Below are 25,514 nucleotides of genomic sequence, written 5' to 3' on the forward strand. Positions count from 1 at the left end.
AAATCTGGCATCCATGCCTAAGCATTCCAGTCAGTCACTGCTGGATCCTTCTGAAGGGAACGTGATTGGAACAGCCATGATTGAGTAATGGGGAATTCAAGGGGGAAAGCTGGGCTGAAAAGTACAACAATGACTATAGAAATCTAAAGGAGACTGAGTGAAACATAGAGATGTAATGGCCTATTCCCTAGTAGGTCTACAGCTCTGATGGTTCATCTGAAGTTTGCACAAACATTTCTGTAAAAGAGTGCCATGATCTTATTAAATAGTCTTTCTTTTCCTTATCCACTTGAGTCAATCCTGTTGCTTATAATCACTCTCTGTGATTTTTATGCCAGACAAAATATTTATCCATAAATGAAAAAAAAAAAAAAACAACTCAAGTCTAAGCCCTCCTCGTTTCTTACTACATTTCAGTTTTACAGCAAACACATTCATGATATGATGGTTCAATATATTTTTAATTATATACCAAGCTATCAATTTTATTGTACTATTATAGAACAGAAAGTTTTATAATACATAAACATATTATTTAAATAAAAGATGTTGAAAACCTCTAAATAACGTCCAGCAGATGCATGCATCCTCTTTCCATGCCACTGCCCATTTGTGTAGAACCAGAGGTTCGGGTATGTTCAAGATTTGGCTTCACTCATAACCAGCTGCAGTGGCCAAGAAAGGCATCGCTGCTGGAGGTGTAATGGACATCAACACTGCTTTACAAGAGCTGCTGAAGACCATCCTCATCCACAGTAGCCTAGCATGTGGCATTCATGAAGCTGCCAAAGCCTTACATAAATGCCAATCCCATTTTTGTGTGCTTGCATCCAACTGTGATGAACCTATGTTTGTAAAGTTAGTGGAGGCCCTTTGTGCTGAACACCAAATCAAACTAATTAAGGTTGATGACAAGAAACTAGGGGAATGGGTAGGCCTCTGTAAAACTGACCAAAAAGGAAAACACTGCAAAGTAGTTGGTTACAGTTGCATGGTAGATAAAGACTACGTACAGCAAAGAATCTGAGCACAAGGATGTCATCCAAGAGTACTTCAAGTGCAAGAAATGAATGAATGAAAATTTTACTTCACATTAAAAAAAAGTAAATAAAAGATGTTAAGCCATGCCAGAAATACCATTTTGACTGAGGTGTGGCTCCTTAAATGTCACTATGAACAGCAGTGAAAAAACATATGATGAAATGAATTAATACTTTTGAACCCTTACCATGTCTGGGAAATGTCCTATAAGCTTTGTGTTCCTATTTCATTTTCTCAGGAGACCTCTCAGTGACTTTATTAATAGAATGATGCATACCAGCAAAGCTCTCAATTTTCCTGGGGAAAAAGAATTGCAAGAGGATGGGAAAATGAAGAAGAGAAATGAAAGCTGAGGTCAGGTAGAGCCCTGTCTTCTGATGAGAGAAGAGGAACTTCTTAACCTCTGTAGCATGTTTATTTATACCCTCAGAAGGATGATGTCAATTTCAATCCCCCTGCCTAGCAACTAGTTCATTTGACTGGCCCAGGCTCCTTGCCTTCTTAGAGCTGGAAAAGCATGTTTATCTGGCTCATTTTGCATTATCCGTGTTCTCAGGGCCATGTATATGAGCAGTCTCCAGCTTCAGTCACAACAATACAATAGATGATGTATTTGAAACCCAGAGAGGTTACAGAGAGATCAGGTAATACTTGACATTATGTTATTTTCAATATATCTTGCAGATAATGAATCATTAAACAGCCTTCCCTGAGTGCTTGCTATATTCCAAAGGAAATGTGGGGTATATGAGAGACTGAACCAGTGGATCCAGAAAGTTGAACATTTTCTATGAATTTTCTTCAAATTTGTCAGTATCTCATATGGAAAATAGAGTATGTATTTTTCTCCTTTCCAAAATTATCAAGGACAAATAACATAGACAAATCTAATGGCAGTTCAAAATACAGACAATAGACTGTTCTTAAAAGAAATATTAAGTTGTCAATTTTAAAATCAGGAAGATTGTCTAATATTGAATCTTAATAAGTTAAAGTTAGAACTCAAGTTTTTCAGCTTTGTGGCATAGTATAAGGAATGTCCTCTTTCAAACAACAAAGACTAAATGGTCTTTAAATAATAATGGTGAAGGATCTGGAGCCTTACAGTTTAGTCAATTATGAGTTGATTTGCTTGTTGACCAAGTGGCCTTGAAGCCTTATAAAGTTTTCACTTATTAATGGGAAAGGCTTTATTCTGGGCTTCTTGATATGGAAATATTTGAAGCTATAGTATATGAAGTTTTATTCAAATATTTCAAGAAAAAGATACTACGGGTAACTACTATTAAGTCGGGTTATTTGGTGGTGAAGCACTAGGTTGCTGAAATAGTCATGCTTTGACCTGTATTGTTATATTGTTATGTCCTGTTTTATCTCAATCTCTCCCCTATTCATTAAAAAAATTATTTAGTTTTTTTATGTTTTTTTAAATTAAGGGGAAAATTAAAAATAATTAGCAGGATATATAATAGTAACTTTTTTTGATCTCTTATTAATTTGTTTTGAAGTCCTGTAATACTCCCACTACCTTGTTTTGACTGATTAGACTCTGTTCCATTCTGTATGATAGTATCAAGTTTGAGGGTATAGGCAACTACTTTGAAGGCAATAAGATTCACTAAGATGCCCATTCTGGTTTGACTATTGTCTCCTTTGGAAGTCCTGTAATGTTTACAATGCTTAAGTTTTATTGGTCTTGTTCTCTACTGTTTTGTTCAACTTTATAATATCTAATGAGATAGACAATTATTTTTAAGGAAACAAGAGACATTGTTGATAACCATTGTTGATAACCTTGTACTCTGTTTTACATCATGTGCTATGTCTATCCTTGGTTTTGACTGACAGCTTTGTTATGCCATATTTGACTTTATTCTTTTCCAAAAAAAAAAGTAATAAGAACTAAGGAGTAATAAAACCCAAAATGTGTAAATTTTGTTGTAAAAAAGAGAGGGAAAAAAGTGCTCTAAAGGATACAACAGCAAGTGTGTTTAGGGGTGTTAAATAGCTGACCATATAAATGTTTTTGGTTGGATCATTGAACACAACTGTTTGCAGTCTCACTGTTTGAATGTCCACTTTGTATGCTTTGATACTGTGATTTGAGCAACTATCTCTAAGATGATAATATGTAATCTATTAACTGGTGATTTCTTACTTTTTTTTTTTTTTTTTTTTGTAGTTCTGTATTACTTGTACCCTTACACCGCTTTGTTTTGTTTTGTTTTTTTCTCTTTTCCCTTTTAAATAAAATTTTAAAAACATAAGATTAACATAAAATGGACGGTACAGCTTTCATAGTATGTTTATAATATTAAAAGTATAAATTGCTAATTTATTCTTAAATGCATCTTTTTGAATTAAATTATTCAGTTAAGGTGATCACTATCTTTTCTGACTGAGAGTTTCTTGGTTAGTTACACTCACTGATGTGAAAAATTCCCTCTTGCCCGTAATATCCCTTAACCTATCTAATTTATAGCCATAATTGTATCTAATTGAAATAGCCCCATATTTCCTTGGGGTGATATTTCAAAAATAAACAACATACTGGCACACAATTAAATGTGCATGCACATATTTATCTAACCTTTGCTTAGTGATGGTTCAGTGCATTTTCTCCTTAACTCTCCAGATAAACAAATCTGAAATTCCATTCCAAGGGATTCTTAACAGAGTTATTATATGCATGTGTTTCATGCAACTTTCCTATCCTGGATATCTTTTGCTTTTTCGAGAGAGTGTCTTGCCATGTGGATCAGGCTGACCTTGAACTCACAATGTACTCCAGGCTGACTTCAAATGCAGTGATCCTCCTACCTCATCGTGAGTGCTATGATTACAGGTGTGAGCCACCATCTTGGATATTTAAACAATGTTTTATTCAAAATACAAATTTTGTATAACAAATTACAGGTTTACTTGTTTTCAATGACAATTGTGACGAAAGCTTCATTCTTACTTTAGCTGATGTCATTAAACCAAAACATTATAACATGTGATTCAACATGAAAATTAACACTGAGAGTGGACCTAAAAATGCAACCAAGCAGAAAGCACTTGTGACATGAGTGTTCAAACAGTCAGGGTCATAAAATCAGTTTTAAATGAGCCCTGGAGAATAGTTCCCTCTTTCATCTGATTGTCAAATAGACCCTCATTGATTAAAATAGAACTCAACGATGATCCAGTTAGCCACATAATATTCAAGTAATTAATAGTACACTTCAGTTTAACACTAATGTCTGAAATTCAGGTCTTAGAAACTCAATTAAATGCTGGAAGATCAAAGCATGATTTTACCTTTGATTATATTTGAGCTTGATAGCCTGACCACTGGTAATAACTATAAAAGCCAACTTTATCACAAAAGCAGCGACCAGTGAATGCTAAAAGTACAGTTTCAGAACATAGATTTCCTTGACTTTTATTTAGCAATGCATGTTTCTGTCATTACAGTAAACAGATAACTGCAGTTACATCATCAGCCTTCCACTTGTCCTGGCCACCTCTGAGTATGGTCAAGGAGTTTGTGATTCTTTTGGAACCACCCTGGTGTTCATCAGTCCATAAAAGGAATTGTGCAAGACAGAGAGGAATCAGTTCTATGTTTTCCCTTCTCTGAGTCTTTTGTGTTCCCTTCTCTGAGTCTTTTGTGGCGACTGCTCAAAAGTAAAATCCCAAACTCTACTTACCTTTAAATCCACTCCAGTGCTACTCCTTATTCTGATGTTAGATGTTGTCACGTAAGGAGCATATTATCAGAGACTAGGAATTTAAGGTGGACCCTCTTTCATCTGATACATGTATAGGTACATGTATAGATACATATTTCATTTAATCCAATATGATACTATCTCATATTATATACCTGTACTTTGCATTGGAGTTATGTTTCAAATTTATCAAAAATTAAGAATGAAATTTATTTGAATAGTCATCTCTTCTCTAATGACCAAAACAGGTTCACATAAGTGTCACACTACATTTACCAGAACTTTATGAGACAGTAGCACTTAGGCACACTCAAGAAATTAGCTTACATTTCAGGTGTTAGTAACTCTTGCCCATCTAGTGTGGTAATAATATGTCTGTATCCCAGTAATTGGGAAGCTGAGGCAAGAGGACAGCAAATTCAAACCCAGTTTGGACTAAGAAGTGAGACCTGCTAAAAGCAAACACACAAACAAAAAACTATGCCCTAATTTGTTTGTGTTAGGCTGAATCAATTAATTGAAATTTTTGCTTACTCGTATCTATCTTGAGTATAACTGTTTTGTATAGAATAATTGCAATTAGACTCAGAAATAAATAATATTTTGCTTTTGAAATTCTATAATTCTATAGCATATTCAGAAATTAAAAAGGAAAATAGAGATGGCCTTGCAACAGGAATTTGTAAAACTGTGTTTAAAGTAGAGGAGAAAATGTGCTTTGATTAGTTTTGTACATTGCCATGCAAAAAAGGAAGAAATTAAAAGAGCAATAATGGTCTCCTATTGAACTATTTCACATTTCCTTGTGTTAGAAATTTCTTAAGTAAATCAGTGTGTTTTTGCTGTTCTGTGTCAGCCACAAATCTTGGCTAATCACCCTATGAATGTGTCAGTGCATTAGCTTTCTGATTTCAATTAGCTATACTACCATCAAGCTCTGAGAAATCCACTGTAACACAGTTTAAAGCATTAGATTAAAAATGGCCATAAATATTAAATGTTGTTGTAAATGAGGCCAACTTTAGGATACATTGGCTGTGCTTCAAGGCTAACTTGCTTGACTTCAAGGCTTCATTTAAATTTAAATATTTAATATTGAAATGGTCAATAGATGTTAGAACCACCCCATTCAGCATTTATTCTTATAACTGTACATTTTCTTTAATACAAGCACAGAAACTATGGATAATTCTAATTTTTTGAAAAAAAAGTAAAACTTAAATTTCTGCATAAAAATATCAGAATCTTCCTTCTTTATATATCACAACTGAGTTTGGAGTCAAAACCACAGAAGAATCTGAAACTCAGGCTTGTAATATGGATTGGGAAATAAACATTTCCAGTGTTGAGGAAGGTGGGCTTAATATCCATATGACGAGCGGGGATGAGCTCTCCACGTTCATTCATAGCAGTAGGTTGTAATTAGTAGATGTAGATATAAAATCAATATCTTCCAAAGGCTACCATCAATGGAAAACTGGCATAGTAAAAATTTACCTTTAGAAATAGAGATGACAATGTAATATTCTTATTTCTGTTTAGAAATGAAAAGATGAGGCAATAGGAAATGAGAAATATGTCGTAGATGAAGGGTAGGTTTCAGTCACAGAGCAAAGACTGAGAATCAGCTATGGGGAAAATAGGTGACGTTGGATAGTATTTACCTCATTGCCTTATCATGTCAACATAAATCCATGCAGATATGTGTTTACTAAACTGCTGTCATGTGTTTACTTGTGAGACATTATTGGGTCTTGATCTGGAAAATCAATGTTAACAAACAAGGTAGGGACACATACATGCTTGCTAAACTTAAACAATTACCTAATGATAGAAATATAATAAATTATGGATAATTCAGTAAATTTGGGCTTAAAATTAAAATTTCATATCATTGTTTCAACACCTGAAGTGCTGTAAGCACTGCCCACCTGAAAGACTCAGTAATACAGCTGATAATAACTTTTAAAATCTATGAAGGAGTTATTAGAAGTAAATATAAGGTGCTATACATTAATTAAATTATTGTGTGAAATTTATACATAGTTACTTTTAAAAGATTTTTATTTTACAAACAAAAAAATAAAAACAAATTGAAGGTATTTAAAAAGTTTTGATATTTCTCCTATTTGCTCTATGATTTTATGTCAAAGGAATATGAAAAAAGTATCTTAATATTTTTAATTTCTCAGCAGACAAATCACTTTCTCTTTATAGTATTATCAATTACAATTATTAATTACTAACAATATCATCCTGAACACTAAATTTATAATTACTCAAGCTTTTAAATGACAATGCCAAATAATTTAATCTACTATTTCAGATATTTATTCTACTTATTTTCTACTAATTTTGTGAAATTTATTTTTCAGTCTAAGATCATAGCGCTAGCCAGGTCTGATGTAGCACACTCCCACAATCTCAGATATTGAGGTCTGACACAGGAGGATAATAAATTCAAGATCAACCTTGGAAATTCAATGAGATGCTGTCTCAAAATGTTTAAAAATATGTAAAGGGTGGAGAATGTAGCTCAGGATCTCACTTACATAGCACATAGGAAAACCTAATAATGAAACAATCATATATGGATATTATTAATAGATTCCTCAGAAAACTAAAAGCCAGTCATGAACTTTTTCAAATACTGAGCTGAAAAACAAATTAAATTATTTGAGAATATAGGCTAACAAGTCAACTGTAAATTATTGACTTATACTCTTAGCAAAAATTCTGCCTAAAGCTTAGTTTTACTAATGTATGCATTCATTCAATGATGTATTAACCTAATATTTACATAACTTTCATGTAATAGCACTGTGCTGACTGCTGAGAACAACTACTCACATTTTCTTAAATGTAGTAAGTGTTTCATAGCTACATGCTGAAGCATCTTCTATTTTTCTTCTTTTAATGATTTGTTCATTTTGACTTTGCAGTCAGTTACTATCCTATTTCTAGTGCTTTTATTCCACTTGAGGACAGCTGGGCTCAATTTCTTCTTTTTTCTTTTTTTGTCTTTTCTGTTTATTTTTTATTAGTATGGGTTAGTAGTACATAATTCTTTTTATACTTTTGTGCAACTCTGAGTCATGCCTCTATTACAGCATTTGTTACATGGTGCTATAACAGAAGTGGTGATTCCTGTTGCCACCACTGTTCCTATGTGTATATGACTTTATTTATGAGTGGAATATGAATCACTTCATGCCAGGACATGCATCTTATTACTCTGATGCTTCTTTGTATTTCCATAATAAGTGAATGAGTTCATCAGTAAATAATATTAATCACAAAATCTTGTTTTGAAATTGATTTATTTGTTGCCATTGTAGTGAATGTTAATATTACTTTTTTAGTATCAGACCCTAGTACTGCTGGGTTCCTCCTTTTTATTTTTTCCAGCTTTCTTTTTTTAGCTTTTATTTCAAAGTCCTAAATGGAAGCCTCCAGTTAGCTTGGCTTGGATCCCATGCCCATTGTATCTGCCAAAGTGGAAAGAGGAATTTTAAAAATATTTTTCACTTTTAAGGAGACAATAGTCAGTCAAGACTGGCATCGTAGCAGATTCCAGCGAAGGAGGAAGCAGTGTGTGTTGCCAGCCAGTCAAATAACAGTAAGTAGTCACCATAGCATATCATCATTTTAAAAAAATAATCATTCCTTACAAATATTTTAGGAACTTTCATTTCTTAAAATGCATGTGAACTGCTTTTTCCTCAGCTTCCAAGTAATCAGCTTATGATAAAGTCAAACTTTTTGCTTATACGACACTTATTTCAGTAATAATTATGAATGTAATAATAACAGCACTTATTCAACACCTGCAATGGTAGTACATTTTGTATACTTGGAATGTACTCTTATTTTATTATTAATGAAATTAATTCCTAGGATACGTCTCTGCTGCAGATGTGATTAATATTCACATTTATATTTGAAAGTAACAATCTGTTTGGAGCAAAACACAAGTTTTTTATCTTATATGTTTATACATTATTTAATATATGCAAACATATAACAAATAATATATAACAAACGTTCATGTATTGACTCTACAACTGGAACAATATTACCAATGTAGTTTCCAATTCTTAGATAATTTAACCTAATTTCATTGTTTCACACCAGATATGCACCAGACTGACCTTGGTATCTAGCAGGCAGATGCAGTTTCTAGACATATACACATATCTATATCAAGTGTATGAGGCTGGTATTTATAATATTTCTGTATCATATATTCTATATATCCTTCTGCAATTAAATTCTTTTTCAGCTTTATATATGTGATATTTATGCATTTTGACCCTCATACCTATCATTAGTTTGTTTTTAATTTTACAGTACTCTGTTGGAGGAATATAACAAAGTTTTTTCCATCCACTCTTCTAGATTTACATTTTTCATGGTTAAAACAATCGTATCCTCTCCATTTTTGTGTACGTTTCCTCGTTTACCTATGTAAGAGTGTTCCTAGATAAGTACCACTGAGGGATGTACATCTTGAGTTTGATTGGCCATTCTTTAATCTTTCTTTAAAATTGCTGCATATTCTAAAATTCCTACCAGCATATTATATTATTCTTTGTTTTTCTCTTTCTTACCAATACTTTTGACTATCAGATTTTCCAAATTTTTTGCAAACTGAACATAATGTCATTTAGTTTCAGTTCCATTTTTCTGACAGTGCAGTTAAGCATTTCTCATTGCTTCACATTTGCTACACTATTAAATATTCCTTTTCGTGTAGAAATAAAGAAATTCTTTGCATAATATGGAAACCAATCCACTGCTAATTATAGAAAATACAAGTATCTTGTATAATTTTCTCTCATGTTTTTATTGATAAATAGTTCTTAATTTTCTATTTTCCATTTATTTAATTTTTCCAAAAGGCATTGTATTCACTGCGTTTAACTTAATCTCAAGAACATGTACGATATACAATTAAAGCCTCCCTCCTGGTCCTATATTCCAGGGACCGAGAATCTGTTCATGTACCTTCCCTCAACTTCACTCCCAAAGACAACAGCTAGCTGCATGTTGTATGTTTATAACATTCCCTTGAAAGATATTTTAGTGTGCATCAAAAAGATGCAGATAATACTTTTTACTAAATCCCTTTATGTACAAGAATTAGAACATTATACTTCATGGCTTGTGTGTTATGTGTGTTTTATTATAGGCAGGTATACTTTGATGGTTTTTCCCTATTTGTACATAAAGAGCTCCTGTTTTTTCTTATGGTTATATACTATTCGACTAGATAACTAACTGGTTTTCTTACTGATGTGGTTTTCAGTTGTTTTTGTAGTGTAGTGCAAGTGTTAAGATAGTGCACGGTAGAGTCAGACCATCTGATTGTCAATCTTGACCCACCACTGACTGACTAAGTCTACAAGCTTTTCATATGTGTTCCTACAAATGTCAAATAACATTTATCTGATAGAGGGGTTTCAGGACACAAATTATTTAACTCCTTTAATGGGTTTAAAATGGGATTAATGCATGAGAAGTACCAGAGAAATGTCAGTTGTCATTACAGAAATTTCCTTTTAGACTTATGTACACTTTATTTCAGAAATGCGTCGTTACGCCAGAAAATCCTGGAAAATGAGTTAAGATTGTCTTGGTTTTAGGGTACATTAATATTGATTTGCAATCCTTATATACTGTATAAGAAATTAGAGTTAAATATAGCCTCTCTTCTATATGAAATGTGTGAGAATGCATTTCTTTACAGCCTTATGTAAGACTGTTTCATGTTTTTGCCAATAGTGTAGGTAAATATCTCAATCAGAATGGACACTTTATTTGCAATTTCCTTATTTTGCCTGAGGTTGAATATATTTTCAACTGTTTAATTTTGATTCATGTTCTATGAAATAATATGTTTTTAGCATTTTTTTCTAGTACATTGCTTTTCTTAATAATTTGTAGAATTTATTTTGTAATGACTTTTTTCTGATATATGTTCTAAGTATTTTTCAATTGTTTGTCTATATTTTGACTTTTTAGTAGTGTTTCTCACTAATTATTTTCTTATTTTTACAGGTAATGATATATGTCTTGTTCCAGTGTTTTATGGTTTAATTCTAGTGTTTTATAGTTAAGTTCTCCCATTATAGCTATGAAGTTTTATGAAAGTTTGGCAAAGAAGAAATTGTAACCAAGTCTTTTTTCTCCACCACCCCTTGCAAATCCCTGATCTGTTTCTATACTTAAAATTTTACATTTTCATGATTGGCATGGTGGTACATGTCTATAATTCCAGCACTTGGTAGGCTGAAACAGGAGAATCACTTCAAAGCCTAGGCTACAAAGTGAGTTCAAGGCCAGTCTGAACTGCATAGTGAAGACCTGTTTTTCAAAAGACAAAAAAAAAATAAATAAATAAATAAATAAATTAGCCTTTTTTAGTCTAAATGAAATCGTAAAAGAAGTAGACTTGGGAATATGACTTTTTCATTTAGTATAATGCATTTGAGATTTACCTATGCTAAAATGTGTAACAATATTGTTTCTGTTTTTATATAACATTAAATAGTATGACCATACTACAGTTTATCCATTTAAGGGCATTTTGGTCTTTCTAATTTTAGGTAAAAGTAAATAAAGCCAATATAGAGGTTCATATAGACATACGCTTTTGCTTCTCCTGAGAATCAAAATACAAAAGTTTGGTCACATGGGAGGTACATGATTGTCTTTATTAAAAAAATCTAATTTTTCTAAAATAGCTGCACCATTTTGTATTTCCATACTAACATATAACATACTTTTAAATTTGAAATGTATTTGTCTAGTCTATGGATGAAATATGAACTTTTGTTATACAGTTATCCCATCACAATTTATTTATGCCTATCTGTTCCCTACTGATTTAAGATGCCATCTTTACTACATTCTGCATGATATTCTTTATCAATTTAAACCAATTTATTCAGCCTCACTGCTAGCTCAGTATTATGAATCAAAAATGATTGATGTTTCAGTACTATGCTTTTCAAATTATTGACGCTTTTAGAAAGGCTAGATCTGACTGATCTTTTTACATTTGAGCTTTTTATTTTTCAATATCAATTGAATTATTTTATCAAATTATAAAACTTTTTTGGTTTTGTTTCTTAGGAAGAAATTTTTTATCTGTGTCATTTTTACTCCATAGAAGGATATGATTTGGTTTTAGATTTATTCAAGTCTTTTGTCTTAGTGTGATTTTGCATCAGTGCTTAAACCAGACCTGCCCTTTGCACCTCTTCATTCTTCTGTGCTCTGGAGCTTCCGGTTGTTCTAAGGTCAGGCCATCACATGGGCTCTTTCCTCTGTCTTTGCTTTTTGATTTTTTCCTTCATGTGGCTGATTACTTTTATTATTTCAAATTTTGCTCAAATTATAACTCATAAAGGTCTTTTTCCATTCTTACTTTGTTTGGGCAGCACCATCACATCCCTAATTATTCAAGTTATTCTGTTTTATTTCCTGTATAATGCTTTCATGTTTGTCACAATCAGAGTCATGTTTATTTGTTTGTTTCCTTATTTATTTACTAACTCCTCCTAACCAGTTTGAACCACTGCAGGGCAAAAACATTGTCTTCTGGCTTTCTACAAGTCACCAATGTAGGGAACATTGCACAGTACTTAGCAGACATACAGCATATATTAGTTAAGTGAATAGAAAGCCTTTTTCAGCTCCAAAAAGTGTCTTCACACTCTTCCTATGCTACTTACACAAATTGGCTGGGTGAATTTTCTACTTGAAATTATTTGGCACCTTGAAAAAACCAGTGAAGTAACAATTTGTGACTTTTCTAAGTGAGCAGCAGGATCAGGGATCAGTAGAGTGAGATTCCCCCAAGCTACTCCACCGTCCTCCTTTCTGCTTGAGTCTCCTCTTTGTCTAAATTGACATGATTGGCAGGACCACCATCTGTGTTCCTCACGGCAACTCAGTGAAATGATGGAGAGGGAATACATACTCAAAACAGTTGAATAAAAGTCACAATTTCTCTGTAGCTCACCTCTTTACAGTTAGAAATAACTATACTCAGAGATTGAAATACTGGTTTCCACCCTGCATGATGATACCATCACTTAAAATATTTTGATTATCTAGCCATTTGAACTCCACCCCAGCCCGACCAAATCAGAACTTCTAAACCTCATTAAAACAAGAAAACAACACTCATCAGAAATTCTTAGGGATCTTTTATACTTCAACATTTAGGAACCATTGATAAATTGAAATAGGCAATTGAATAGGAGAGTCACATATGATCAATGTGAACCACGGATAATGTCCTATTATTTTCAAATTTTTATGGAATTATAAAATTGAGACGTTAACAATAAACTTAAAAATGGCATAATTCTACAGTGATGAAAGAGTTCTGTAGAATCTGTATAATACGACAGACAAGAATAAGTTTTGTGCAGCACCATAATGCAATGAATTCTACAACTAGTGGCAGGTAGGTCAAGGAAGCTGTAGAATTCACAGTGTCTAAAATTGTATTGCTATTTAGAAGCACAGATTTGTAAGCTTCATTATTGCTTCAGAGTCTCTGAATATGAAACACAGGAATTGAGGTGTTAATAACCTCTTCAGTAAGCCCTTTGACTCTAAAGACTCTTCCTAAAGTCAGATTATCTAGGTTGAAATGATTCTAATTTTGTGACCTTTGGAAAGTTATCTATAACTCCATTTTCTTATCCATAAAATTGAGAATGAATAATGCCTACTAGTATACAGAAAATAATCTTCCAAACTCTGGACACTGTAACCCCATTTTGTAGTTGGGTATTGTTTATCTGTCCAGTGGACTCTGGCTAGGTGCTGAGATTGCGTGTCAGACTGCAGCATAACAAAGTCGTCTAACACTTCAAAGTGATGTTGACTGCTGAGACAAATAGAGTTTCTCACAAGGATGGGATGCGAACAGAACACACAATTTTCCTCAAGGACTCTTGTCTTTGATCCAGTTTTTGCCCAGTAGCTTAGCAAAGAAACATTAGTGACTTCAGTAGTGTTACGTTCTGTAAGTCTTCTACCTTTCAGAAGGTAACTCCTGATAAACTTATTTACTAGCAAAACTGGACTTTCCTGAGTCATTCTTTCAATACCAACAGCCTCTCAATATGAAGCTAGATGTTTCTTTTATACTATCTTAGGAAATCCACAAAACATTACCTTAAAAGTTTGTTGTGGAGGTTCAATGATATAAAGCATACAGCATAACACCTGAAAAATCATTTTATAAAATTAAACCTTATTCCTACTAACCATTCATTTTACTGATCATCTCTATCTGAAAATTTCCATTTATCCTATAGGAATATCTAAACAATGGTTCTCAAAACATGGTCCCTCTGCAAGAATTATCATAACACACAGGCACTTTTGGGAAATGGAAAATTTTGATTCAGGGCCAGGGAGGGACACAGAGGTCAAAAACTCTGATGGTGGGATTGGATCACCCATGTTTAACAAGTTCTTTACCTCGTCATTTACTATATCTTTGTGGTAAATTTTAAAAGTTTGGGTGCATACTAAGGTTTGAGAATCACTGGCCACAAGAACTGACTGATACATTCATTAATTAAAAACTGTAATCATACTATAAAATAATGTACAATTTACAGATTATTTTAAAAATATTTATAGACACTCTGATACATATGTATACATTCCTACTTCCCATATCCTAGTTCCTTATCATCTGATGTTTCTCTTCTGAATTTTAGACTCTTCCATACTTTTACAGTAGTGTTCCCAGGAATAATTACTTTTTATATCATATTTCAGTGTAAAAATATATTGGAACAGATTCAAGGATATATAAACATGATCTGAACCAAATTCTGTTGACCTTAGACAAGTTATACCTTTAGAATTCTAAGTTCTCCATCAGTTAAAAAGGAAATTGGTACTTTGATATTTACTTATAAAGATTAAATGTAACCAAGTATAAATTATGTAGCACGTAGTGCCTGGCATATAGTGAGAGTCAAATAAAGGTAACAAATATAATAATTACATAGAATATTTACTTTTGCTCATAGCTGTTGTTAATGTTGGTATTTTGTATATAAAGCACTTACCAAAAATACATATCATTTGTTCTGTTTTCTCCTATTTGCACCAAAATTCAGGAAGTGGTAATATTCTTGCCCAAAATATAAATTAAAATCCCCTTTCAAGTATTTATGGTACTAAATTTGTCTACAGTCAATACTCTTTTAGCATTATTGAAATAGAAAGTGACAGTTGCAAGTTTTCTGTGTATGGCTCAACCTTCAGAGCACCTAGTTCCCTGTTCCAGCAATCAGAAGATCAAGTTGCAAAACCTTCATCAGAGCATAATTTTCTTTGTCTATATGAGTGAGCCTGCAACACTTGGACCAGATTTCAGATCTGTATTCTGATATAAGCTCTATTACTCATCTTAATCTTGAGTCAATTGCTTCATTCTCTTGCTCTTAGAAATAATTAGTGCAATTTCTTCATTTATGAAGGGTAGACAGTTTGACAAGGCCATTTTACTAAATATTCTACAAACTTTAAAACAATATATGGTTTCTGTCTTATTTTACATGTCATAATTGACATTCAGATTGAATATATGATGATCGTATATTCAGATGAATATATGATCATTTAAAGTCTGAATCATTTTAGGCTTGCTCGTTCAAAGTGTCATAGAGATTATCAAAATGTCTCTTTTTAATATTAATTCTATCTTTTTGTTTGAATACAAATTTAGACATATCTTCTGAGTGAATAGATTCCTTGATTATTATGAAATATTCTTTATACCTAGCATTGTTTTATTGCTTGATGTCTACGTTACATGATATCTGGATGCTATCCAAGTATTGTTTAGGTGAATGGACTATATTTATTTTGTTCAATTATTCTGCAGTTAACCTATTTTATTCTTTTCTTTAAACTGTGTATCTTATGGTATGTGTAACATACCACAGGGTTTCATTTTTGAGAATTTTTCTATGCTATGCCCATGGGATAGATTTCATCGTATTCATCTGGCTTTGGAACTTTTAGACCTTCTTTAGGTTATTATACTCTTCTAAAATTAAAGTAAAAATTTCATATACAAATGCATGTATTTTCAGTATGTGACACAATTAATTCTCACAAGCTTAGTACCTCTTTGGATCTTACTTAATTAAACAGCCAAATTAAGAAACAGAACCTGCCCAAACTGTAATCTTTCTTTATACTCTCTTCCAGGTCATTACTTTGATTTTTAGCATCAAACCAATTACTCTACTATATATGAGTCCAGTTTAGAGCTCTTTAGGCCAATGAACTTTTAGCTTTCATTAATGTTAGAAATTTCCTGGTCATTTTTCTTCCGCTGTTGCTTATTCCCCATTCTCTACCATTTGTCTTTTCTGACTCCAATTGCCCACATTTTGTTCATCTTTCTCTGTGGTCTTTACATTTCATGCTTTGCTTTTGTGTATTTCATTTCTATTTTTATAGACTTTTTTAAGTTAAATAATCTTCTTTTATGGTGTGTCTAATCTGCTATTAAATCATAAACACTAGTATTCAGTTTATGATATTTGTCACCTGTAGAATATCCATTTGATTCTTCTATCACCTGTAGAATATTGATTTGATTCTTTTGTTTCCAGCTCTCTAATTAATATTTGGATTTTTCTTTTCTTTTTCAGTTCATTCTGTTTCTGTTATTCTGCTCTATAGAATGCATTTTACAATTTTGATGAGTGCTCTGCATAACTTATGAAAAAGAGATATTGACATTTATTTTTCTAGAGGGCTTTTAGCTTTGTTTCTGGTATTTAAAATAATGATAGAGCCCCTTCAGCCAAGAATTGATTAGATTCAAGTTGAATTTCTGTCTGCATTAGGACTCATCCATTAATGTACCCATACTCAAATTATCATCCTCTTTCAGTTTTAATAGAGATACAGTTTGTCACAGTCCCTTGATTTTTGTAGGCTGTTCAAATTTTTTGCTTTTTTCCAGTCACATGACAATGAGTTCTTAATACCTCTTGAGAATCAGAAAATGACTCAAAGAGAAAATTAAGATGAACATTGGCTGTATTTCTTCTGGGATTTTCTTCTTCTGAGATTGTGATCCCTAAAACTTATTTTTTTCATCTTAGATGCTTTCAAAGAAATTTTTAAAGATTTTTGTTTCTTGTCTTTTTAGTTCTCCAAAAGAACATTGAAGTGCAGAGGTCATTCTTCAATTCTTAGAAGCAAAAAGATCCACTTTGAGAATTTATTTTATAAGCATATAGTCTTCTTTACCTGACACTTCATTATAATTAATACAATTAAAATGCTTTAGAAGTTAACCATTTCTGCCCCTTTATGTTCTATAAATGTATGCATGAATAATTGAGTTAACTCAGTGACCCATAAATTATAAACAAAATCTTTTAATTATGAGAAATAAAGATACAATAAAAAAGTTGATTTTCTCTTTAAAACCTATATCAAGAATGTATTCCACAGAAAAGATTGTTTCCATAACACAGACAAAGATTCATACTTGGCAAGTCTAAAATTATCTATATACATTTTCTTCTTCCAATCATTAGCCTTATACCTATCTTGCAAGGTTGTGTATTATAAAATGCCCCCAAAATATACTTTCATAGTATTTTCAAATCATTTTCTTTGGGGTCCTCAGGGATTGACAGCTTAGGAAAAAGGAACAGTGTAGCATGCTTTATTTGAAATTAAATAAAATGCCTTAGAATCTCTGGAATTGTCAAGAGGCATTATAAAAAGGCATTCATATACAGACAACTCTAAGTCCATCTGTTGTTTTAATTTGTCTCTCTAATAATTCCCAGGAGTTTTACTTGTTTTGAATATTGGAATAAACAGAAATGAATCAGATTTTCCTTTAATATTAATCCAAAAATTCAGTGTACTGTATTATCCATCACCTACATCCCTTCAAGGTTGTTTGGCTTCATTAACCTTCACAATATCCCAATTAGTATAAATATATTCATTTTAGTATTTGTTCTTGAATTCTTTAGATAATCAAACTGCAATTTTCAGTGATTTTCTATGTGATATTTGCAACATTTTGTTCTTTTAAGACAATTGCATGTTTAAATAAGACAGTACTCCAAAATATTTGTTTCTTATTACAGGAATAGAATCTTATATTTATTTTATGCTTTATAATTTGATAGAAGTCTTCAGTCTATCCTAATAATTTGAAGGACTATATTGCTATGCTTCATTAATAACTTTGCAATTTGAAAAATAATATATCATATACCTAAGTTTCCCTATCCACAAATTATGAAATTGTGCTCTTCAGTTTATTCATGTTATATATGTTGTTAACTTAATCACAAATATACATTTTGTTGATTTTTTTACAGCTCTTCTTTAACAAGGACTATGAATTTAAACCTTTAAATATCATTTCTTATCTATAGTGTTATCATTCAGCTGTAATCAAGTTCTCCTTGGCACAAATTAGCATCTACTCTAGTATGACAGTTTTGAGAATCAGTAACTCTAAGCCACAGTCAGTATATCTTTGACAAAGATCTTTAGACCACTGCTAAACTAGGATGTTTTTCCTGTTACCTCCTGTTGTGAACACCTGATTTCGACTTTACATACAGAGGAAAATCAACTGAACATGAAGAGGAGTGGCTGTTGCTTTTTTTTTTTTTTTTTCATTTTGGAATCCTTTCTTCTTTCTTCCACCTCTCTCTCCATGCCAAGTCCACGCTGATACCAGTATCAAACTGATCCACAGGCAGAGGCCACTTAATCAGTTTGAATAGGCTAGGAGAAAAAAAAAAATCAAAAGCCATGTATCTGAGGTTTCAGGCATTACTAGCTTGAAAACCCAACTTTTGAACTCATGCTTTTCATTTTCCTGGTGTCATTTTTTACATTCACCTAAGTGGTAAAATCTAAAAATATTTTAAGGAAGAAAAAAAAGTTATTTGGAACCAGAGACCGATAGACATTATAAATTGTTATCACACAATGGTATGAAAGGTGTCTAAGACTGCAGATACAGTTTAAATAAAAATGAGTGCTATCAATGTGGACTAAAACTGCAAAATGATTTTGCGTGTGTCTATTTGTTTCATTTAGTTAAGCTACAAGGCTCACTTTAAGTGAATTATCTCAACTAACTTTAGAGACAAAATGAGCTATTTTAGAATATAGTAACATGTTCCAGGATGCTGGAGATTCTGTTAGAAACGAGGTTCTTGACTTTGGATGCAGAAGACAAGGAAGATTTTCTAAACAACATTGTACATGGACCCTTTTATAGAAGCAGAGGGTTAATAACTCTTAGTGTGCCAATATTGGAACAGAGGATGTATAATTTAAAAGGAAATTAATGTTGTATTGTCTAGGTGGAAATATTCAGTGTTAACTAGGTGGCATTCCAAAGGAGACTGCTATGCAATGCAGTTATTTGTTAAAGGGGAACTTTGTTTTAGAATTCTCCTTGCTCAATCTGAAATTGCCATGTTATCTTCATAAGAGATTTAAATGAAAACCAAGTAGCTACATGGCACCACAGTATTAAAGTGTGTGAGAGTGTGTGTTCATCTATATGAGTTAGGTCTAATTTTTTTCATAGCTGTTTGCAGTAGGTCCATAGGAGAAAATACACTGATTGGTGATTTGAAGGGTCTGAAAAATATTTTATGCATATTATAAAACCTTGAGCAATTGTTAATGTGAAGAAAATAATGGAAGTCAGCATAAGATTCACTGTATTATCAGAAAATGATTGCAAGAGGGTGTTTATAAAATGAAGACTGGGTGAGTAATTAGTGTTGGCTGGTAGATCTTCTGAAATAATCTAAGCATATACCTTTAAGAAATTATCATATATTAGATATGGAAATACAATTTTAACAGCTCTATTAAAGTATAATTTAGATACAATACAATTAACATGCAGTGCGGTATGTATTTTTTATAAATTTACTGAGTTGTACAACCTTTACCATAAAAGATTCTAGAATATTTCGATCACCTAAAATAAGACAACAGATGTTTATTATTAAAATTACTGACCATTAATTTTGTACATTCTATTCATTAATTTATATTTCTTATAATTTTATCAAGCAAGTATCTTATTAATCAATTTTTATTTCTGATAAATGTAAGTATCTCATTAACACAGATCTACAAGGGCCTATAAGAATCTAACAGTAATGCTAACAACAAGAACTAGTAAAACTTTTAGTTAGGCTTATGAGCACTCAGTGTTAAACATTTTCTGTAGCTGAAAATATGACAGAATCTAATATAGTTTCTAAGATCATAATATAGTGTAGAAACAAGGATATAATGAGATATACCTCCCAATAAAACTTGAACAGTGACAGATATTAGCTACTTATTCACATATTAAATATGTGACAGATATTAGCTACTTATTCTTTTCAGGAAGTTTTTTATTTTAAAAATGTTTGTTAGGCATGTTTAAATCTCATGTTGAGCCATGTTGAAAAAGGAAGCCATGTTGGACGAAGAGCTTTCTGTGAGTTGGCTCTTGGAGATTGAGAAGGGGAAAATAAATAAACTAGAGGAGCTAGTAGACCGCTGTCTCTACAGTCCAATGATACACACAGACCATAGTGTGGGAAGTACTTTATTCTAGAAAGAAAGATTGATTTAATTGGTGCAAGATATAACACACAAGGAGAGGTTGGAGAGTAGTTTCTTTTTAGCTTACAGTTGACTTTACATTCCAGTAACAAGTCTATGCATAGAGAAGAGGGTATGGAAAGCTTTAGCACAATTCTGTAGTGTGCTACTTCCTGTAATTTGGTGATACATTCTCGATTGACCAAAGATGAAAAATTAGAAAAAAAAAAAAAGAAAAAGAAATCCCATGCGTAGAAATTTTATGAAAGTATGGGGGTATAAGCTTAATTGAGATGATTACTATACAACTGAAAGGAAAGGAGATAAGAGAAAGCTAGAAAATAGGAAGAAATAAACTTTAGTGATTGAATTGATCTGGATGTAGAGCTTAAAAATTTAACTAGAATGTGCTAAATAAAGATGAGGACAAAAAAAAAAATGCCAGCTATGGGTGAAATGCGTCAGGCTTGTTGATGTCTGGGTTACTCTCCCTGTGATAAAGAACTTGGTTCATTCTTTCTGTCCTATGTACATATTCTGTGAAGGCTTAGAGTTGGCACAATCAGCTCTAAAGCTTCAGGTTTGAATGACCAAAAAAAAAAGCATCATGTAATGTTGTATCAGCTAAAGGGAGACTATAGGGAAAACTATGTTTTAAATGTTGGAAATGTAAAGTTTGAAAATCCACTTACCTCTCATCTTATATGTTCTTTGATTAATCCCACTCTTTAAATATCTCTGGTCAACAGAAATAGGTGAGTCAGTTTCACTTTAACTTCAAGTCAGCTTCATATTTCATATTTTCATGTACATGCAGGAAAAGGAGAAGTTTATTGATTTTTGGTCAGATAATCATCTATACAACATATCGTATTTTGTACCATTGTATCTAACACCTCTTTCTGAACTCTCAGGGCTCCTTGCAATTGATTCACTAATCAAGCAGATGGCTCAAGAAGAGGCCTCTGGACTGTAGTACCAGCTAGTTTAAAAATCACTATTTCAAATGATAAGTACCATGATCTAGAATAGTTTGCTTATTATGAATATTTTATAATTCCTGTTTCTCTGAGTCCTTTAAAAGACAAACAAAATTTGCATGTTAGCTCTTCAGAGTTTTCACAATTGTCTCACACTTTAACTTTGGATCAGCAGGATTTACTTTTTTCTAATAAATGTGTTAATATATTGTGAAAATTCACTTTTAGATTGAAATAATTCATAGAATATTAGAGTTTGGAAAGAATTCAGGACAACTGGATTGGACCCATTATCTTCCTATGAGTAATGTAAGGCTCAAAAAGTTCAATGACTTACCCAAGATAAATTCACAATTAGTAAAAGAAAACAGGCTAAACTCCAGGTCTCTATATGCTGCTCTGTGTTCTTTTTTTTAATTGTTATTTATTTATTTATTTTGTCTTTTTCGTTTTTATCGGTACCAGGGATCGAACTCACGGCTGCCTGCTTGTGAGGCAGGCGCTTATGCGGCTGAGCTAAACCCCCAGCCCCCTGCTCTGTGTTCTTTCTACAGCACCAGTCAACTAAACCTTTAAATAGTTATTATTAATTGTAATTTCTTCCTTACATTTTAGGAATTCTGATACAGAACAATATTTTCCCCAGAAACACCAGTCCAACCACACTGTATTCCCCAATTCTTAGAAATAAACAACCCATAGGTAGTTCAAAGCCCTGTGACCTGTGAGCTCCCTGTGGAGCTCATGAACTGAATCCATTTCTCAGGGAGATCTCAGAATAAGCTACTCAGACTTTGGTTCCAGCTGCTATGGGAAAAGAAAAATAAAACACAATCCTTTTGACACATTTTGCACCTTGGTTCCCCTTTGTATACTCATTTCCCAGTAGAATGGTGAACTCTGGGGTTACTATTCAGATATGGGCAGAGGCGAAGATATCCTTAATCAGTCCTGATTTAGGATTAGAATTAAGGCTGGAGGAACAAGAGTTCAAGTCAGCTGAATAAGGCAAGGGATCTATGTTATTAAAATAATCAACATTTATTGAACTCTACCCTTGAGCATAAAGCACTAATATAGATATAGATACTCTTCATATAATTATTCTTTTAATCTTCACAGCAACTTTATGTGAGCCTTTTAGTCTTCAGGGCTACTTAAGATGACTCTGAGACAAGTATTTATGCAGGGTACCCGTGGAGAGTGATCCTAGGGAACACTAATACAGCTATGGAAATGTGCGGGAGAATAGAAAGAAGCCAATACAACCTGGTGAATATAGCAAATTATGATGTGAACAACTGGAGTTTAATATGCACATGTGACCAGGATAGTTTCTATAAATAAAACTATTCAAAGTATTTAAAAAGGCATTTTATTATCTCAGAGTCATAGACCACAGTTGTAATTCTAATATTTGGGAGGCTGCGGCAGAAAAATTGCCCTGAGTTCAGTGCCACTTTGGGCTACATAGTGAGTTCAAGGCCAACCTGAACCACATAGTACGATCTCCTCTCAAAATAAAAAGAAATAAGTACCTTATTAAATTCAAGTTTATTTCACTTATGCAAAAATGCTAGAGTGAGAAGGAACATTTCTGGTTTGCTCAGACTTATCCTCTATTGGAATGACTCTGTTACAGCTGCATTAGATCATGAATTTTCACATTGACCACTGAGTTCGTCATCTGACAATCATGTACTTGTTCCTCTTGGACAGAATCTATTTCTATGAAGAAGGGGTACCAGAAGAGTTTACCTAGAAAACAAATCTAAGAGAGAGAGAGAGAACAAATCATTTCTTAGCCCTGGATTTTGATTTGTGCTACCCATTTGGTTCACTTTCGAAGGTACGGGTGATATACTCTGGAGGTGAGGTAGGACTGTGACAATGATTGCAATTTAATCATATAGTCCAGTGGCACGATTTGGTCACCCACAGTTATCCCCTCACTCACCTGGATGCACAATTGGACTAGTACCTGAGAGCTACTATTTAAAAGAGAGGCCTGTTTGGGCTCACAACTATGTCATGTTGTCATGGTGATCTGAAGCAGAAACAACATGGTGAAGGGGTCTGTGCAAAGGAAAAAGCTGCTCAGGCTATAGCGATCAGGTAGCAGAAAGAGAAGGGAAGAGCTAAGGAGGGAGATAGACCCTTCCAAGTCCCGCCCCAGTGACATCCCTAACTACACCCTGCCAATCTACCACAGTCAACCACCATTAGTGATGAATCCATTGCTGAATATGGCACCCCCATGACCCAACTACCTGGCAAGAGCCCCACCTCAGAACACAAGAAGCTTTTGGGGAATGTTCTAGACCTAAACTACAACAGATTTTCTACCAAAATATCCAAGACCAAATGGCTTAAACAATAGAAGTTTATTTTTTATCTTTCTGGAGGCTGAAGTCTAATACCAGGTGTTGGCAGTTTCTCCTGGGGCCTTTCTTACTGGCTTGCAGATAGCTACTGCCTTTCTATGTTCTCTGGTGGCCGTTTTTGTGTGTGTGCACACCCCTGGTATTTCACCCTCTTATGACCCCACTGGATGAAGGCTTCACCCTCATGACTTCATTTATTGCCTACTGGCTCCTTAATGATCTCTCTCCAAATACATTCACATCAGAGGTTAATGATGCAATATGTGTATTTGAAGGGATATAATTCAGTCCATAATGGCTGTACCAAAACCTTTATTATTCAAATTAATTTATGTAAAATTATGTGTTATCGTTGCTGGTACTATTCACTCAGATAAGCATCGTGCTTTTCCTCTGAATTTGTCGCACTCAGTTACAGTCTGTATGTGCATTCCTATCCACAATTTGCCTGTAGCACAGCTGGTGGTAGCACAGCTGATAACAGAACTCTTTGAGGTGGAGATATGCACCTCCAGGAGAAAATAACTAAATAGAATGCTGAAATACACCAGGAAGGCAAATACTGTTAAAAATCTAAGAATACATGACTGTTTACCAATAGAGACTATTTTGAATATGAAACTTAGCTACATCTTACAAACTAAAAAAGAACAGAAAAAAATTTGGGAGAAATATCAAGTTCTGTAACCCAGTTTTACTGATAATTTAAAATCTCACTGACTTCCTAGATAATTATAGTGCTGAGCAATTACATTAAACTATAAGCAATATTCCTTGTGATAGTAATTAATATGATTAGTCAGGTAACTGCTGTCAGGCTTCAGAACTATGGAGATTAACAAGGAATAATAGGTGCAAAATAAGAATTATGAAAAAATGTCCAAGCTGACAAGAGTCGACTTCAATTTGCTTCACAAAGCTGCCTGACCATGAAAGATACATTACGGTAGCCTGAAATTTGTTAATAAGCTTTCCTTGTGTAAACTGTTCAAGCATTTCAAATTTTTTTTTAAAATGTCAAATAAGTCTCTCTCTCTCTCTCTCTCTCTCTCTCTCTCTCTCTCTCTCTCTCTCTCATATATATAAATTTAGGTTCATCTAACTTGATTAAAGGCTAGCTGGGTATATGGCAAAACACTATTTCTGAGAGTATCTATGAAGACAGAAAATGTATTTGAATCAGTAGCCTGAGTAAGGGTGGGTCAACCTCACCAGTGTGGGCAGGCGCCATCTAACTGACTGAAGACCAAATAGAGTAAAGAGACACAGGAAAAATGTTTGTTCTATATGTCTGTCTGTCTGTCTCTCTCTCTCTCTCTCTCTCTCTCTCTCTCTCTCTCTCTCTCTCTCTTCCTCTCTCTGTCTCTGTGTCTCTCTCTGTCTTGCTCTCCTGGAGGTACAGTGTATGTCTTCTGGCTTACACATGAGAACTGCAGGTTCTTTGGACTTCAGACTCCAAGACTTGTAGTAACAGTACTTGAACACAGCCACTTTCCCAGCTTCCCTGGTCTCCAACTTGAAGACAGCCTATCCTGGGAATTCCCAGTTTTCATAACTCATCTCTCCCTCTCTGTTTCCCTAGCTCCCTCTCACCCCTGGAGATTCCTGACTAACACAACCTCTAAGAAAATTGTCTTAGAATGAAAATTTGTATGCAAGAAGATTATATTTCATGTTGGATTATGCTTATTCTTTCTACTCAAAATAAGAACATTATTTAGTCTGTG

At 33.3% G+C, this 25,514-nt stretch overlaps 1 protein-coding gene across 1 annotated transcript; it reads left to right on the top strand.

The window, feature by feature from the left end:
- The first annotated feature begins 703 nt into the window (after window positions 1-703).
- On the top strand, window positions 704-1,027 carry LOC111758059 (small ribosomal subunit protein eS12-like). The gene has a single exon (XM_063232125.1). It carries the CDS (start codon window positions 704-706, stop codon window positions 1,025-1,027), a length of 324 nt encoding a protein of 107 aa, XP_063088195.1.
- The last annotated feature ends 24,487 nt before the right edge of the window (window positions 1,028-25,514 follow it).

This window comes from Cavia porcellus, unplaced genomic scaffold (assembly GCF_034190915.1).
Source record: "Cavia porcellus strain 051 isolate PalLab524CR breed Dunkin Hartley unplaced genomic scaffold, mCavPor4.1 scaffold_20, whole genome shotgun sequence".
In the NCBI taxonomy this organism is placed as follows: Eukaryota; Metazoa; Chordata; class Mammalia; order Rodentia; family Caviidae; genus Cavia; species Cavia porcellus.